Here is a 17958-nt window from a genome sequence, read left to right as displayed (position 1 = left end):
GTTAGAGGTCCAGGGAAGAGTTGATGCTGCAGTCAGTCTGAAGGCTAGCAGAATTCCCCTTTATTCAGGGAGCCAATGATTTTAAATTTTATTTTATTGCTTAAAGTGTTACAAATAGTAGTACATCTGTCTCCTTTTTTCCCCCATTGAGCTTCCCTGGCCTCCCCTACCCCCCCTCCTCCCCGCCCCCCCCCCCCCCCCCCCGCCCCCGGGCACATGCCCTCACCTCTCCGCCCCCCCCCCACCCTCCCCCTGTCTTGCGTCCATTGGTTATGCTTATATGCATGCATAATGTCCTTCAGTTAATCTCTTGCCCCCACCCCCACCCCGCATCCTCCCCAGCCTTCCCGCTGTAATTTGACAGTCTGTTCGATGCTTCTCTGCCTCTGTATCTATCTTTTTGTTCATCAGGTTATAATGGTCTTTATTATCCATAAATGAGTGAGATCATGTGGTATTTTTCTTTCACTGCCTGGGAGCCAATGATTTTTATATTATGGCCTCAAATGATTAGAAGAAGCCAGCCCTCCAGCAAGAGCACACAATGGAGTCAAGTCAGTCTCTTCAATAAATGGTGCTGGGAAAATTGGACAGATACATGCAAAAAAATGAAACTAGATCACCAACTCACACCACACACAAAGATAAACTCAAAACGAACAAAGGACTTAAATGTAAGACACGAAATCATGAAAATCTTAGAAGAAACCATAGGCAGCAAAATCTCAGTTATCTCTCGTAGCAATATGTTTACCAATACATCTCCTAGGGCAATGGAAACTAAGGAGAAAATAAACAAATGGGACTACATTAAAATAAAGTTTCTGCACAGAAAAAGAAACCATCAGCAAAATAACAAGAGAGCCCACTGCAAGGGAGAACATATTTGCCAATGATACATCCAATAAAGGGTTAATCTCCAAAATTTTTAGGAAACTCATACAACGTAATAAAAGGAAGAAAAACAATTCAATTAAAAATTGGGCACAGGATCTATATAGACACTTCTCCAAAGTGGACATACAGAAGGCCAAGAGGCATATGAAAACATGCTCAAAGTCACTAATCATCTGAGAGTTGCAAATCAAAACAACAATGAGGTACCATCTCACACCTGTCAGAATGGCTATCATCAACAAATCAACAAACGACAAGCGTTGATGAAGTTATGGAGAAAAGGGAACCCTGGTACACTGCTGGTGGGAATGCAAACTGGTGCAGCCACTGTGGAAAACATTAGGGAGTTTCCTCAAAAAAATTAAAAATGGAACTCCCATGAGACCCAGTGATCCCACTTCTAGGAATATATCCTAAGAAATCAGACACACCAGTCAGAAAGAATATATGCACCCTTATGTTCGTAGCAGCACAACTTACCATAGCTAAGATCTGGAAACAGCCTAAGTGCCCATCAGCAGATGAGTGGATTAGAAAACTGTGGTGGGGGTGGGGGGAATGGGGGATGGGGGGGGGAATCAACCAAAGAATGTGTATGCATATGAGCATAAAATAACCAATGGACACAGACAATGGGGGAAGGGAGGATGAAGGCCCAGGCTGGGGGGCGGGGACAGGCTGGGAGAGGACTACTGGGAGAGAAAAGGGACATATGTAATACTTTCAACAATAAAGATTAAAGAAGAAGAAGAAGCCAGCCCTCCAACATGATGGAGGGTAATCTGCTTTTCTCAAAATCTATTGTCTCAAATGTTACCCGCCCCCCACCCCTACCCACACACACACAACACCCTTCCTAATAACATCTAGAATAGTGTTTAACCAAATACCAGGATACTGTTGCCCAGCCAAGTTAACACATAAAATTAACCATCATGAGCACCTACCCAGTTGCTTTTCACTGAGGATAACAGACAAGACAAACACAGACCCTGGCCCCATGCTATTTTCTGAAAAATTTAATTGATTCAACAGGTGCCCCAGTTTACATAACTTCAGGCTCAAGTGCAAAAGGCTGAAACCTGCTCCTCTCTAAATGGCAAGCATTGAAAAGGAGGAAGAGAGATAAAGACGTCTTCGGATGCAAAAGCTGGAGGCTGGGGAAAAGTAGCAGAAAGGAACTCTGTTACCTTTGAAGATGAACTTGAAATCAGTCACAGCTTTGTCAAGGTCATCCCTACTCACTCATGCCCCCAACTGACTCTTCCAGGAGGGGGTAGTCCCCTTTTACCATTTTGAGGTGGGTATAGTCAGAAGAGGCTGATGTTTAAGCTAAATGCTCAGTAATGGATAGGTGTACACTTGGCAGAAAAAGGTCCTTCCAGGTATTAGAGGTCAAAGAATCCATAAATACAAATAAAAGGGAAATACATTACATTTGGGGAGATACAAAGTATCCCTGGACTGGGGCACAGGGCTCAGTGGAAAGCACAGAGACAAAAGAGGTGGACAAGTACAAATGGGGCCTTGTTTCTCATGCATGCTTGGACTTGGCAATGAGAAACCATGAAAAGGTTAAGCTGGACAGAGATGTGATCATTTTGTGGTTTAGAAAGACTACACTGGCTGAGGGTCCTGGGGATTGATTACAGTGGGACAAGACTAGAGTCAGAGACCATTAGTGGGCAGATTAAACAGTCTGAGGAGAGATGATGAAGGCCTAAAAGTGAGACTGGAGAGGAACAGGTTGAGAGAAGCAATGGGATTAGAATAAGACTTGATGATTTATTGTGTGTGTGTGTGTGAGAGAGAGAGAGAGAGAGACAGATGGGGGAAAGTTTGACTTGTCATCCACTGGAAGAGGAGCAGATGGAGGGAACAGGATTCCATTATTTTAAAATGAGAGCCTCTAGGATTGGTCCTTTCAACCAGTGGAACTGCCCATCTTCAAGGGCATCACACAGGCCTGGTCAAGGAGAAACACAATCTTGGTGACACAGAGGGCATGCCCCAACCCCACCGTCCTGGGTCACATAAAACCAGGCTTCTTACATAATCCAGGAGGAGGGAGCAAGGTCCCTCAAATTGACTAATACCAGACTTCCTGCCAGTCTTTGTATCTGGCAGACGAAGAAATAATTAGATTATGTGTCATGGTACAATTCATAGCTGATAGTTTTATATTATTCAAGTTAAATACTTCAATAACTCTATGAGATCATTTCTATTATTGTCCCTATTTTACAGAGAGACCATGTAACTTTCCCAGGCCATCCAGCTAATAAGCCGTAGAGACAGTGTTTAACCCTGGTATCTGCGCTGACTCATAGCCATCAGATCAGGGCCAGGAGGAGGAAGCTACTCAGACTTAATTTAACCCATTTTTTATTCTTATACAATCCAACTACTGAATAAGCTAAGGATATCTTGCCTTTTTCCACAAAGCAATACTAATATAGGGGGGACATCTGTAAAACTGTCAGCAATAAATATTAAATTAAAAAAGAAATGCCAGGACAAAGCTCATCTGATTTACAATTCATTTTTTAAAATGTGGAGATGAGATCTTATACAATTTTCCTTTTTGTTGTCACTTCCTTTAGTGTTGCAGTGGGAACTGAAAGAATGTTGTTATCTGTTTGTTCACGAGGACCCTGTAAACTCAGGCCCTTTTAGCCAAAATAGGTTGCCTGTCTTTAGAAGCAAAATAAAAGCATTATGCTCTTCATCTGCTATAGGCACACTGAACACACAGGACTCACTGGATGTTGTTATAGGTCAGTGGTCGACAAACTGCGGCTCGAGAGCCAAATGCGGCTCTTTGGCCCCTTGAGTGTGACCACGAAGTTTCAATCTCACTGTACGTGCGCGCCCGCACATGGTATTTTGTGGAAGAGCCACACTCAAGGGGCCGCAGTTTGCCGACCACTGTTATAGGTGAAAGATTTCACATCTCCCTTCAGTACTGCTTAATGAAGGTAGTCTTTCTCCTCCCTCTGGGAGAAAACCTATGCAGCCCCATGACATTTCTACCCACTTTCATATAATAAAAATGTGTGCCTGACCGGCGTGGCTCAGTGGCTAAACATCGACCCATGAACCAGGAGGTGACGGTTCGATTCCCTGTCACGGCAATGTCCCGGTTACAGACTCGATCCCCAGTAGGGGGACGTGCAGGAGACAGCTGATCAATAATTCTCTCTCATCACTGATATTTCTCTCTCTCTCTCTCTCCCTCTCCCTTCCTCTCTGAAATCAATAAAAACATATTTTTTAAAAATAAATAAACAAAAATCTGTAAGTCCACTTTAAATTGCAAACTGAGTCTCAGTCACAGGAGTACAAATGCCTCGCACAATACATTAACAATCTCTTCAATCCTCACTGAAAGGTAAGGCTTCTCTCCCTGGCGGTGGGCACATAAACCTACCTTCTCTCCCACCTGGCATGTCTCCTTCTCCCTGAGCTGGGTCTGCTTCCCGGGAGGGCCCAGGCAGGGAGAGGGAAGAACGTTAGGGCGATAGGACAGTGGTCCCTTGAATGACCCCGTGGTAAAAGGTTTAGAGCTCTGTGGGCAGCTGGAGCTTAAATGTTCTCTTTTGGAATGTGTTTGAGGTCCTTGCGGGGCTCCCCAGCATTGGGGCCCCCTCTGCAGCTCCTGCAGGTGATTGTTATTTGACTGACCTGCCAGTAATTGGGAGAAATATGTTGAATATATATTTGCAATACATGTGTGCATTATATATTTTGAGGCAACCCGGTGTGCCACATTTAGAATTGGTGGGGATGTGTGCTTGGTTGAGCCATGTACTATTCTACAGGGATCCTCTTTCCCTAACAGGGCCTGTGCTTTGCAGTCTCTTTTACTTGGACTCCCCTGACGTACTTATGACAGCCACGCCTGCCGCAGCTTTTGAGTAGAATAGGCTTCTTTTCTTTTTCTCTTACCTTTTTACCTTCAAACGTTCTCTGTCCTTATAGTTGAAATAGGTTTCTTATAAAGAACACATAGCCGGGTTTAGTTTTTTTTATTTCTGATGTTTTGTTTCGTGCTTGCTATTTGCCTACATTTTTATGTTTGGTTTTGTTTTTACTTTACTGCCTTCTTTAAACTGACTTTTTCTCTTATTTCATTTTCCACTTAGCTGCCTTGGAAACTATATATTCCCTGTGTATTCTTTTTTTTAATAATATATTTTTAATGATTTCAGAGAGAGAGAGGTAGAAACATCAATGATGAGAGAGAATCATTGATCGGCTGCCTCCTGCACGCCCCCTACTGGGGATAGAGCCCGCAACCCAGGCATGTGCCCTTGACTGGAATCAAACCCAGGACCCTTCAGTCTGCAGAATGACGCTCTATCCACTGAGCCAAACCAGCTAGGGCTACCCATGCATTCTTTTGTAGTTGCTTTGGAAATTTCACCAGGTCTGATTGTGGCAGGTGGACTGACACCCCCACTCAAAGGTGTCCATGTCCTAATCTCCAGAACGTGTGAGAATGCTACCTCACAGGGGAATAAGGACTTTGAATGGGATTATGTTAAGAATCTTGAGATGGGGAATTATCCTGAGTGTCTGGGTGGGCCCATTTTCATTACAGAGTCCTTAGAAGAGAGCGACAGGACAGCTAGAGTTCAGGAAGGTGGTATGATAACAGAAGCAGAGAGAAGGTCTGTAATATGCTGCGCTGCTGGCTTTGAAGACAGAGGATGAGGTCCTTAAGCAAGAAAAGGCAAGGAAAGATGCTTTTCTAGAACCAGTCTCAGGAATGCAGCACGACTGAACCACTGTAGACTTCTGACTTCCAGAACCATAAGAGGATAAATGTGTATTGGTTTAAACCACTAAGTTTGTGGTAGTTTGTGACGGCAGCACTTGGAAACTAACACAGATTTTGGTACCTGAAAGTGGCATGCTGCTGTACCTGTGAAAGTGGCTTTGGAATTGGGCAGTGGCAGAGATTGGAAGAACTTTGAGGTGCAAGGGAGAAAAATGCTAGGTTGTCTTGATCAGACTGTAGGTAGAAATATGCATGTTAAAGGCACTGTTGAGGTTTCAGGCTTTACCCCTAGTAGGGAGCGTGCAGGAGGCAGCCCATCAATGATGTTTCTCTCTATTCTCATTCTTTCTCTCTCTCTCTCTCTCTCTCCCCCGCCCCTCATTCTCTCTAAAATCAAGAAAACATTTTTTAAGGTGCTGTTGATAAAGGCACAGAAGGAAATGAGGAACGTGAATGAAAGTGGGGGAAAAAAGAGATCCTGGTTATGTCGTGGCAGAAAACTTAGCTCAGCGGTGTGTCCTATTGTTGTGTGGGAATCAGAATGTAAAAGTGATGACGTCTGATATTTAGCTGAAGAGATTTCCAAGCTAAATGTTGAAGGTTCATCCTGATTCCTTCTTGCTGCTCACAGTAAAATGCAAGAGGAAAAAGATAGCTCAAAAACTGGTAAGAAAAAGAAGAAGAGGACTTGATGATTTAGGAAATTCTTTGCTTAACCAGATTGCAAAAGATGCTAAAATTATGAGATTCACGGTCAGGGGAGCATTCCTTGGAGAGAAGAGCCAATAGTATGGCTGGACAACCGTTGGCTAGTGCCTTAAATCCTTAAACCAGGCATTAGTCTTACTGTTTGAAATATTCATTATTTAGATTTACTTATATGATGACCAGTTTCTTTGCTCCCCGCTCCATCTCACAGTTCAGACCTTGTGTCCGGAGTGATTGTCCTCCTTTCCGGCACAGGCAGACCTTATTTTACCGAGCCTCACTTCACTGTGCTTTGCAGATACTGTGCTTTATACATATTGAAGGTTAGCACCCTCCTCCAGCAAAAAGATTATGATTCACTGCATACTCAGATGATGTTTAACATCATTATTGTTTTAAGCAATAAAATAGTTTTCCTTTTTAAAAAAATATTTATTGTTGAAAATATTACATATGTCTCTCCCCGTCCCCCCCCCCCCCCCCCATTCACCACTTCTAGTCAGCCCCCTGCCTCCACCTCAGGCCTTCGCCACCCTATTGTCTGTGTCCATGGGTTACACATATATGCATACAAGTTCTTTGGGTGAACTTTTCCCACCCACCTTCCCTCTGCAATTCGACAGTCTGTTCCATACTTCTAAGTTTCTGGATCTAATTTTGTAGGTACATTTTTTTTTGGCATAATGTTATTGCACACTTAATAGGCTACAGTATATTGTAAGAATAACTTTTATATACACTGGGAAACCAAAAAGTTTATGCAACTCACTTTATTGTGATCATTTATTGCAGTGATCTGGAGCCAAACTCACAATACCTCTGAGGTATGCCTGTATATTATTAGAAATTCCTTAAGTGAGGGTGTGTTGGTAGCAATCTCAGTTTTATTTGAAAATATCTTTACTTCACCCTCACTGTTAAAATGAAATTTTACAAGGTATACAATTCTGGGTTAATCTGTAGCATACAGAGAGGGCTCAATTGGAATGATTTCCTCCAGAAAGAATATGCATTTTCTTTTTCTGAGTATGGGTGGGGCGGGCATAGTTGAGCATGACAATGTCTCTCAGCCTTTTGAATGTATTTTTCTAATGTTCTATGGCTCCCATTGTTCCTGTGAGAAGTTGGCTGTCAGTCTCATTACTGAGTTTTGAAGGCATTCTCTTTCTCTCAGTTTCTAAGATCTAATCTTTACTATTGGTGTTCTGCAGTTTCATTGCAAGGTTTCTAGAAATGGAGTTGGCTCGTCTGATCTTAAAAAATCTCAACGCTTATCTTTTGGAATATCTCTCTCCTCTCATTTAGTACTTTGATTGGACTCCTTTCAGAATTTCTTATTCTATCCTTTGTACTTTGTGGCACTTTTATATATGGGCAATCTCTTCATCTCTCTGTGCAAGTCTCTCTTCCAGTTTGTTAATTCTCTTTTCAACTATGTCTACTCTGTTGTTTAATCCATCCACTGAGTTTTTAATTTCAATTACTATGGTTTCTTTTATGAAAGTTTTATTTTGGTACTGTTGTGGCCAATCAGTTGATAGTCTCTTGGTTGATTTTTAAACTTTTATTTTAAATATATATATAATAAATTCATATTCTATGTTTAATATCTCCAATATATATGTGCTTGGAGGTTTAAATCTATTATTATTTCTGTGGACAATCACTCATGATGGCTTTATTCCTCATGTGTGTAGAATTTTTTATTATGAGTCAATATTTTGTTGACCTTAATCTGTGGCATGCTGAGGGAATCAGTTGGAATTATTTTCTCCATAAAGTATTTGCATTTTATTTTTCTGGGTATTGATGGGGAGGGAGTACTTGAGCATTACCAACCTGGTACCTTAACTAAAAATTTCAGTAGGTCTTTGACCAGTAGTTCTCAAAGAAAGTCCCAACGAAAACTATTTCTTCTTTTCTTTTTCTTTTAACCAGGTGCTACTTAATTTTTTACTGTGTATATGTTGATAAAGTTGAAATATTTAAAAACAAAGATTAGTCCATTTGGGACCTGCTATATTCATAGATTTAGCACAGTCCTTTTTAAAAATAATTTTGTGCTACACAGCCTAGCTACCAAAGAATTATTGACCAAAAGCTAAGTGGACAAACAGAACTTTGAACTTTAATAAGGCAGCTCCAGTGAACCCAGACCTGGCTGAGCAGGCCTGCTGGCCAGGGCCTAAAGATAGCTGTAAAGGGGCAAAGTAAATCAATTAACTCCATGGTACTCATCTCTTGATATCAAAACTTCTTTCCTTACACGCTTCTCCTCTGATCCTGTGGAGATGAAAATTGACATCCATAATCATATTCTACCAAAAGAATGGCCAGATCTAAAAAAGGTAATGGTGACTAATTTGCTGAATTATTTTTGGAACTTCTCCAGGGTTTCTCAATGCCTCTATTATAAACCTAGCTTTTCTTTGAGGAATTAGATGTTAAGTTTCTCTGCTTTAGGAATGCTTTAAAATTATTTGGTAGCTCTGATTTCTTAGTTTTAAAAAATAACTTTTATATTAATTTTGAAAGAACATTGATCAAAGACATGTCTTTCTCAAAATTCCTTTCTCCCCTTAAATGAAGCATTCTTTAAAATTTCTGGACAATTTAAGTCAGGCAGTTTCACTTCCATTTGAATAACATATTCAGCTGCTGGGAAGGGAAGATGCATGCCAACTACAGAATTGAAAGTTACAGTTTCAAGTAAGAGACTATTAAAAAATGGAATGTGACAGGCTTCCGGGATTTCTACAGCATATCTCCCTTCCAAAATGTTTAAAATAAGGTTTAAAAGCACCAAGAGATAACTTATGGATTTTTTTATAGTCTATTTTAGGGTGCTGCCTGAAACCTTTCCTTTTTGATGTTCTTTAAGCTGTAAATCCTTGTTATGAACAAGAGAGAAGGAACATCAAAAACCCCAGAGGAAATGACATGAGGCCTTCGCACAATGAGTGTCTCTAAAGACTCTGCTCTGTGCTTCTCCAAAGTTGGGTATTTCCTCTTGGCATTAAGAACTTTTGAATGAATAACTGTAACTGAATAAAACCACTAGGAAGGTGGGAGACATGAAAGAAATCTAAAATTGGCTTGAGTTTTGTTCAGGCTAATTATCAGACTTTACCCAATCTTAAGCCTTCTCTGGAACTTTCACACCACTGATAATGTTTCACTTTTTTATCCCAAGTGAGGAAAAATGGATTAACCTAACCTCTGATTAAAGAGTGGTGCATTGTGCAAGTAGCGGACACAATTTTCTTCTCATAGTTGACTCCTGGACGAAAGTTAACCTTAAGTGTTTCTTTGTTCATTGGTATTTTAGGTAAGATGGGTGGTAGGCATTGTGGATTGAAAAATACAAATGATGTTGAATCATCTTTGAAAGGCTCTCCTGTTACAGCCAATGGTAAAAGCTAACCTCATCAAACTCTCCCCTCCAAACGGAGACTGAGTGCCTACCTGAGTGCCTACCTGGGAACTTGCTGTTCTGAATGCTGTTTTCCTCGCCATATTTTATTAAAGCATAAACACAACTTCACAAGTTTGTGAGGATGACCTAGCGCAGTCTAAAAAGGTTCCTCCTCTGCTAAGGGGGGGGGGGGGGGGGGGGGGAGGGGTTGGGGGGTTGGGGGGGAAACTGTATCCTGTGCCACAACCCGCCTCCCAGGACTTGTCTCCCACCCAGAAGCCTGCCTCTAGTGTGAGCAGAGAACTGGTCACCAAGAGCTGGTCATTTCTAAGTGCCACCTAATGCAGGGCCCTAAAGGTATTGTGAAAACTGCTTAGGAAGCTGAGGGAGGCAGAGCATGGGGAGGCTATAGCCATAAATGGGTGCCTGGAGACTCAGCAAACACCTGTTCTCCTGGCTCTTTAGCCCACCTCCCCTTCCTATCTTCTAGCTGTTGCCTCAAAGAGGAAGGAGCATTTTGTCCTGATAAACCAGGCTTCCATCTAGCAGTCTCACAAGCTGCAAGCAGATAACAGATACACATGATGATGATGATGATAGTAGTAGTAGTAGTAATAATCATAATACTCTTATACTTCCAGGGAGCAATATGTAATTTGATCCACATAAAATCTTGCTAACTGCAAAATTTGTAGGATTTATATTATTAACACTGCTGGATTGATAAAGTCCTGGAGACTCAGAAATGAGCCTAGAATCCCAGAGCTATGTGGGATCATGGCGGCCCCACCCCACTAATACCACCACACCCAGCTGAGAGAGCTGACCCAGGAGAATGGCACTGCTATAAGGGATGTCCCTGCTTCCTTTTGCCGCCCCCACCCCAAGTGCCTCCCTCGACACCAGCCCACTCCCAAACACACCCCAAACCCACGTAGGGTTCATCATGGGGTATTGGAACCTGGCTTCCAACCTGCAGGTCAAGCAACCAGATCTGTTATATGGTAGAGTTTTGCATTTGAGTGCAGGCAAGCCAGTGACAAAACAATAAGCAGAAAACGGTTCTGTATTTTCAATTGGGAGGAATAGGATAAATAAAAATACGTGAAATGGTGCTGGGACCCATCTCCCTCTCTCCGCATTTTCAGTCTATGTGGTCAGAGTGAGCATTGAAGTGACAGTAGTTAAGAGCAGATCTTCTTTGGTGTTCATATAGTTCAACAGTTCCAGCAGATTTTCCTTTGCCTTCCAATTGTTTCTTAGGGGGCAAAATATTTTGAAGCATCCATCTCTGATCTTTTCTCACCATTTTTTAAAACATATTTTATTGATTTTTTACAGAGAGGAAGGGAGAGAGAGATAGAGAGTTAGAAACATCGATGAGAGAGAAACATCGACCAGCTGCCTCCTGCACATCTCCTACTGGGGATGTGCCCGCAACCAACGTACGTGCCCTTGACCGGAATCGAACCTGGGACCTTTCAGTCCGCAGGCCGACGCTCTATCCACTGAGCCAAACCGGTTTCGGCTTCTCACCATTTTTTTAAACTTTCCAATAAAAGAATGAAAAGAATAAACCAGTACTAGTTTTATGTTAGAGGAAGAAGCCTGTTTGGAAGAACTAACATCTCTTTTCAAACCTGACCTTTTCAAAAATTAAATATTAATAGACACACCTCAAAAACCTTGCTCTCCTTATGCAACAAAGAAACAGAAAAGGAGAATCAACATCCTGGCTTGATGATTAACTAATCATTACAAAAGACTAGGATTTGAGAAAGCTTTTCATTTCACTTGCTAGTAAGTCAGAGTTACAATAAGTTCTGTGAGGCAAAAAGAGAGCAGAATCAGAGGGCCCTTGATCAAATTGTTTCTAATGAATCAGTACCCACACTCTCTGTCACAAATAGGAGCACGGTGGCTAAGAAACCACGGTGGAAGTGGTTTCAGGTTATCCACATGAGATTATTCATAAAGACAATGATGATAATAAGGTTTTGGCTTTTTCCTTCAGCAAGACTCTACTGACCACAATGATGTGTCCAATAGTAGGGCTTGCAAAGATTCTTCTAATTTTAAATGGAGTCGAAAAATTCTGGCCTTTAGTAAAAAACATATATGTACATCTTCTTTCATTAGCAATAACTTAATTACACTTGATCACCCTAAGATTTTAGGAGACAAAATCCCAGACATAGTTCAACTTCTGAACAACCTCTGTGAAGAAATACATATTTGGTTTCATCACCCACAAGGTGCATCATTTACCTTATGAATGTGTGAGATGCCCAAGACATTAAAAATGTCATTCAGTTCCTCAACCTGATCCATATGTTCCCAATTCAGAAGCACATCTTTTATATAGAGAAATGAATGCCCTTGAATTTTTAAATTTGTTATGTATTTGTCATGCCCATAAATTCCTATGGGACATTGGTCCTTGTCAGCCAAATAGCTTCAGACTGTAAATGCCTTCTGACAAGTGCTTGGACCAAAGTTACCGCCAGGGTCATCAATTTCCAACCCCAGGCTTGTTTCAACCTAGGATGAGAGCTGGGGGACTAAATGGATCCCAGGCTTGGAGCAGAATTAAGTTGGCCCAAATAAGTTAGGTATTTGCAAGGGGCTTAGAAGAAGCACAAAGTATTCAAATTTTGTGCTTTGCAAGAAAGGGGAGGGAAGAACACTGAGTGACAAAGGGCTCCTTCCTTCATAGTGCTTCTTCGTGTCTGATCCTAGTGTGCCTTATTTTACCACCTAAGGATAGAATAGACTGTCACCACTGTGCCACCCACTGCCATCACTGCCTGCCACCACTACCATTACCATCACTGGTACCACCACTGCCACCAGACTCATTACCACAACCATCACCACTACCCGCTCACAACCTCCACCATTGCCACGACCGCCACTATTATCCCCACCAAAACCTCCACCACCACCATCACCACTGTTGTCACCACCATAACCACCACCGCCATCATCACTGTTAGCACCCAGGAGAGCCTTTCTATAAACCAGGTCTGGTGTCAATAGTTTTCTATGAATTATCTCACTAATCCCCACAAAACCCTATGTCACAGCTGAGGTTTTGTTAAACTCAATTACACATAAGGAAGCGGTGACTTCGAGATGTTAAATTACTCCAACAAAGTCAAGTATCTTCTAAGTGGTTTGTTGTGTGTGACAAGAGCCCTCTGTTCTGCCTCCCTCTGCCTCTCTGCCCTTCCCCAGATGGGATACTTTGTAACCTGCTAATTTATGCATGGGTTAAAGTTCCAAAGGGAATTAAGAAAAAGTAAGAAAGAGAGTGAGGAAGGAATGAAAGACAAAGAGGGAGGGAGGGAAAGAAGAAAAATAAAAACTTTTTTTCTCCATTAAAGTAAGATTTCAATGGCAAATTTCCAGTTTGAGAGTTCATTCTGAAGTGTAACTGAAGGAAGTAATATTCCAGCCCCTCCTCCAGCATGCTTTATCTTTGGACAGCTTTATCCAGGGGCGGGCGGGGGTGGGGGGGAGCACAAGGGTATTGAATGCATGAAGGGAGGAGTGTGGGGGGACACAGGCAATAGAGAAACTGGGTACAGGGAGGAGGAACGTGGGCCCCTGGTCCACAATTTCCCTTGTGTGCCCAACCCACTGAGCCAGGTCCTCTGACATCCCTTGGGGAGAGCAGGTAGATCCAGAGCTAAGTTGATTATTTGTTTTTGTGGGGTTATTTTTGTTTGTTTGTTTTTTAATCTTCACCTGAAAGTATTTTTCCATTGTTTCATTTTTAAAGAGAAAGAGTTCTTTTTAAGGGAGGCAGGAACAGAGGGAGGATGGAAGAGAAACAGTGATGTGAGAAAGACACAGCAAATGTTGACCACTGGAAGTTCCTCCATTGGTTGCCTTGAGCATGCACCCCTACCGGGGCCAGGGATTGAACCTGCAAACCAGGTACATGCCCTTGACTGGGAATCGAACCCCCGAGACCCTTCAGTCCCAAGGCTGATGCACTAACCACTAAGCAATGCCAGCCAGGGCTAAAATGATTATTTGGAGCTGTAACTCAAGAACAAAACTTAGTCGCAGGTAGAATACAGGTGGTATAAAATTGACCCAAATCTTAAGTCTTTTGGAGCCGACCGAAGTCACAGCCGCACAAACACTCCTGTGCTGCAGGCCCAGACTTCCCCTCTCAGTCTGGAGGGAAGAGCAGAGCTAGGACGAGGGATCTGCCAAGCCCTGACTTCCTCAAGACAAACTCGCTATCATGACATAAGAACCAACCACTGTTAGCTGGTCTCCTCCAACCAAAACACGTGAGAAGTTGTACTCACCGTCAGCTTCTCATATACCCATCACTGGTGCCTGGAGCTGTTGAGGAGGCTTCACATCACTGTCTCTGGCTGCCATACCCTCCCCTCTTACATCGCAATTTGAGAGCCACTGCTTTGGAGCATGGAAATGTTGACCTCTGGAAGTTCCTCTCCAACCTGACCCAAAACGACCTTTTAGATCTCCATTCCCTGGCACCACCTGACCCAAGTTGTGGGTCAGAACCCTCCTCCAGGCTCCCAGAGAATTTGTGCATCACTCAATCACAGCACATCTCACATGTGATTATGGCTTTTCAAGTACTTGCCCAACCCAGCCCCACCCTCTCAAGACTGTGCTGCACACAGGCTGGAACTGTCCTTCACTTTTATTTTCTCTGCCCTAGTAAGGCCAGTCATGGGTGGGATTCCACAAGGGTTTGTGAAATGAATGAATGAAGAGTGAATGAATGAATGAACAAATGAGATTTAAAAACCTATAGTTACATGAGTCACATAAACTTATGTTCTTAGGCAGAGACTTACAAATTTTTTTAGTCATAACTGTCAAGGAGAAATACATTTTATACTGTGACTCGGCACAAACAACCACATATACAATGGAAACAAGAGTTTCATGAAATGAAAAATTACACATGGGAGGCATTCTGATCAATCTATTCCACTCCAGTCCATTCCACTCCACTCCACTCCATTCCACTCAACTCCACTCCACTCCATTCCATTCTATTCCACTCCACTCCACTCCATTCCACTCCTCTCCACTACATTCCACTCCTCTCCACTCCATTCCACTCCATTCCACTCCATTCCACTCCATTCCACTCCATTCCACTCCTCTCCACTCCATTCCACTGCACTCCATTCCATTCCATTCCATTCCTCTATTATCTTGGCTTGGGTTTTCCAAGAACCAGACCCTGAGATAAAGATTCAAATGCAAGTTTACTTTGGAGGTGACCTTAGAAAACACCAGTAGAATGAGGAAGAGAGACAGGGAAAGCAAGGCATCCAAAGAAAGTGTAGAATGTATACCTCACCCCAGCCAGACCTTTGATTTAGTGTATTCAGTGTATTCATAGAGGAGCATCCTCAGTCATTGGGTGAGGACTGCTGAGTGGAGGTGGACACTAGTTTACTAGTACTAGAAGGACCTGACCAACGTTGGCTTCAGTGGCAAAAGGGCTGGTGTGAACAGAAGTGTTAAGGGGAGGGAATATGAGTGGAACACCAACACCATCTGCTACATACACTGTTTGGTATTTTTAGAACATCTGGGTCACTCACTGTTCACTAAATTGATTTCATGGGTCATAACACACAGTTTGAAGAGCAGTGTTCCAATATGGCATTTCCTAAAGAGTGGTTCTTATATGTTCTCCCGGTGGGTGAAATCGTTTAATTGGTACAGAAACAAATATTTTTTTAACATAAATCCTCATTTTAAAATTGCAACCTGCATGAGGATAAAAGGTAAAACTAGCACTTTTATGATATAGAATTTTATTCCTGAATAAATGCATTTAAGGAAAGAAAATAAATTGATTTAAGTATAAATGTTGAATAAGTGGTGCATGGATACGAGGGGAAGATGGGAAGGTGGTACTTGAAAGGATGGAGCTCAGGATTCTTTGCCTCAGAAATGCCCTTTATTGCAGTCCTGTCTGCTTTGCTCTTTCCGCCTAACTGTGCCTCTCCCCCTGCAGAGATTTGGCTACGGAGGCTGGGTGCAGCTCCAACACCACAGCAAGGTGAGTTTCTCCCAAAGTGAGCCCGCCTCGGACCCAGGGACACCCTGAGCCTGAGACCTCCGGGAGCTCTCAACCCTTCTGCCCTCCTGTGGACTTTGCAGTAGGCAAGGGAGCAGCACTGACCACCAGGGGCCAGGGGCCTCATCTTTAAATTATTAGAAAAAATGCGGGTCACTTCAAAGAGCAGTATTCCGGATGGTAAATTGGAATTTGAAAAGCCATTAAGAAACCTCTCCTTTTTTTGCCCTCAAACCAATTTTAGCATTTATTGCTCTGCCTTAAGGAATAGATGCTGGAGGACATAGATTTGGGCACTAACCTGGCCCTCTCCACAGGTCATTATAATAGATGAAGGCCGACCAAATAAATGGAACAGTTTAGGTTTGAGCACAAGCTAGAGAAGTTAAACATTGGAGACTTGGGAGAAGCCTCTGTTTGGTAAGAGGAGAAGGTGCAAGGAGGACTGAGAAGGAGCTCAGAGTCCAGGCTGCAGAGAGGTCATCCCTGACTTCATTTCCAGAGGCAGCACGTGCCTGCGCGGAGCTGGGAGGGAACCTGCCTGAGCGTCCAGCTGGAACACACACGTGCCTTAAGCGGACCTGGGAGACTCGAGGTCTGGGAAGACGCGGTTACCCTGTGCAGGGGGAACACATGCAGTGTGATAAGGTTGGGCGGCCTGCTTTTCACCAAGTGCCGGAGGACATAGATTTGGGCACTAATCCTGGAGAACACCTCCTGGAGGAAGTGACGCCCAGCCTGAGGCTTGAAGCAGGAATAAAGGAAACAGATTTCCAGGAAGAGAAGACAGGGAACAAAGGCATGGAAATATTAAACTTATCTAAGCCCACAACTCAAGCACTTGCTATGACTGGGACCAGCATTTCTCAAAATGCGATCCCCAGACCAGCAAGAGCAGCTTCACTTGAGAAGATGGAAGAAATTCAAATTTATGGGCCTCAACTCAGACCTACCAAATCAGGAACTCCGATGAACTGGCCAGCAGTCTGTTTTGACAAGCCTCCAAGTGATTCAGACGCTTACTCAAGTTTGAAAACCACTGCCCATCTTCATTCACTCACTGGTTTTTATTAACATCACCAGGCTAGGCTTGGGAAATATACTGGTGAACAAGACAGACCTGTTCCCTGCCCTCGTAGTGATAAACTTCTGCGTGGAGACAAACCTGATCACTTTGGAGAATGGAATGACAAACAGTGCTATAATAGGGAGGCTAATTAGGGCTGGCTGCATGGGCAGCTAGTGAAGACTTGGAGGAAAGGAAGGAAAACCTGGAATAGCATCCCTGGCTCAGGGACCAGCGGTTACAAAGACTATCGCATGAGGAAGAGCTATGCTCAAGAAACAGAAAGGAGGGCATTGTGGCTGAGACGTGATGACACGGGGAGGCGGTAGGAAATGAGGCTAGTGAGGTAGGCAGATCATAGAGGGGCATGTAACACATGCTATAAGAGTCTGGATTTTATTTTCAACACAGTGCAAAGTCTTTGGAGGGTGTTTATGGCTTAAAAAGACCTTCAGCCGAAACCGGTTTGGCTCAGTGGATAGAGTGTCGGCCTGCGAACTGAAAGGTCCCAGGTTCGATTCCGGTCAAGGGCATGTACCTGGGTTGCGGGCACATCCCCAGTGGAAGATGTGCAGGAGGCAGCTGATCGATGTTTCTCTCTCATAGATGTTTCTAACTCTCTATCTCTCTCCCTTCCTCTCTGTAAAAAATCAATAAAATATATTTAAAAAAAAAACAAAACCTTTAGCGGCAGAGAATGGATTGAGGCAAGCAAAGGTTTTAGGAGCAAAGTGGTGGGAAGAAGCTGAAGAGGTGGGCAGAAGCCTCATCAGATGGAGCCTTGGAGATTGGGTTTAGGCCTTTGAACTTGATCCTGAAGGCAGTAGGGAACCATTACAGAGTTTTCAACATCAGAATCTGTGGGGCAGCTCACTCTCACCTTCATCACAGGGAATCCACTAAGTGCTGATGTGGACACTGAGCTGCACTTGTGTGCTGAGCAGTGCCAGTTCCGAGCCTGGGAGCAGTGACCTAAGCTGGCCTCGGGGCCTCGGGTC

At 43.2% G+C, this 17958-nt stretch overlaps 1 protein-coding gene across 1 annotated transcript in view; it reads left to right on the top strand.

Annotated features, from left to right (window-relative positions):
* The first annotated feature begins 8604 nt into the window (after positions 1–8604).
* ACMSD (aminocarboxymuconate semialdehyde decarboxylase) overlaps positions 8605–17958 on the top strand; it is a 48704-nt gene continuing 39350 nt past the window's right edge. The window contains exons 1-2 of the mRNA XM_070423095.1: positions 8605–8736; positions 15832–15876. Coding sequence (XP_070279196.1) covers positions 8680–8736; positions 15832–15876 — 102 coding nt within the window. The 5' untranslated portion in view covers positions 8605–8679. The remainder of the gene's footprint in view (positions 8737–15831; positions 15877–17958) is intronic.

Source organism: Myotis yumanensis, unplaced genomic scaffold (genome assembly GCF_028538775.1).
Source record: "Myotis yumanensis isolate MYYU_CA2020_CCGP unplaced genomic scaffold, mMyoYum1.0.hap1 SCAF_8, whole genome shotgun sequence".
NCBI classification, from domain to species: Eukaryota; Metazoa; Chordata; class Mammalia; order Chiroptera; family Vespertilionidae; genus Myotis; species Myotis yumanensis.
The sequence above is the reverse complement of the archived record's forward strand: the minus strand, read 5'-3'. Positions and strand labels throughout refer to the sequence as shown.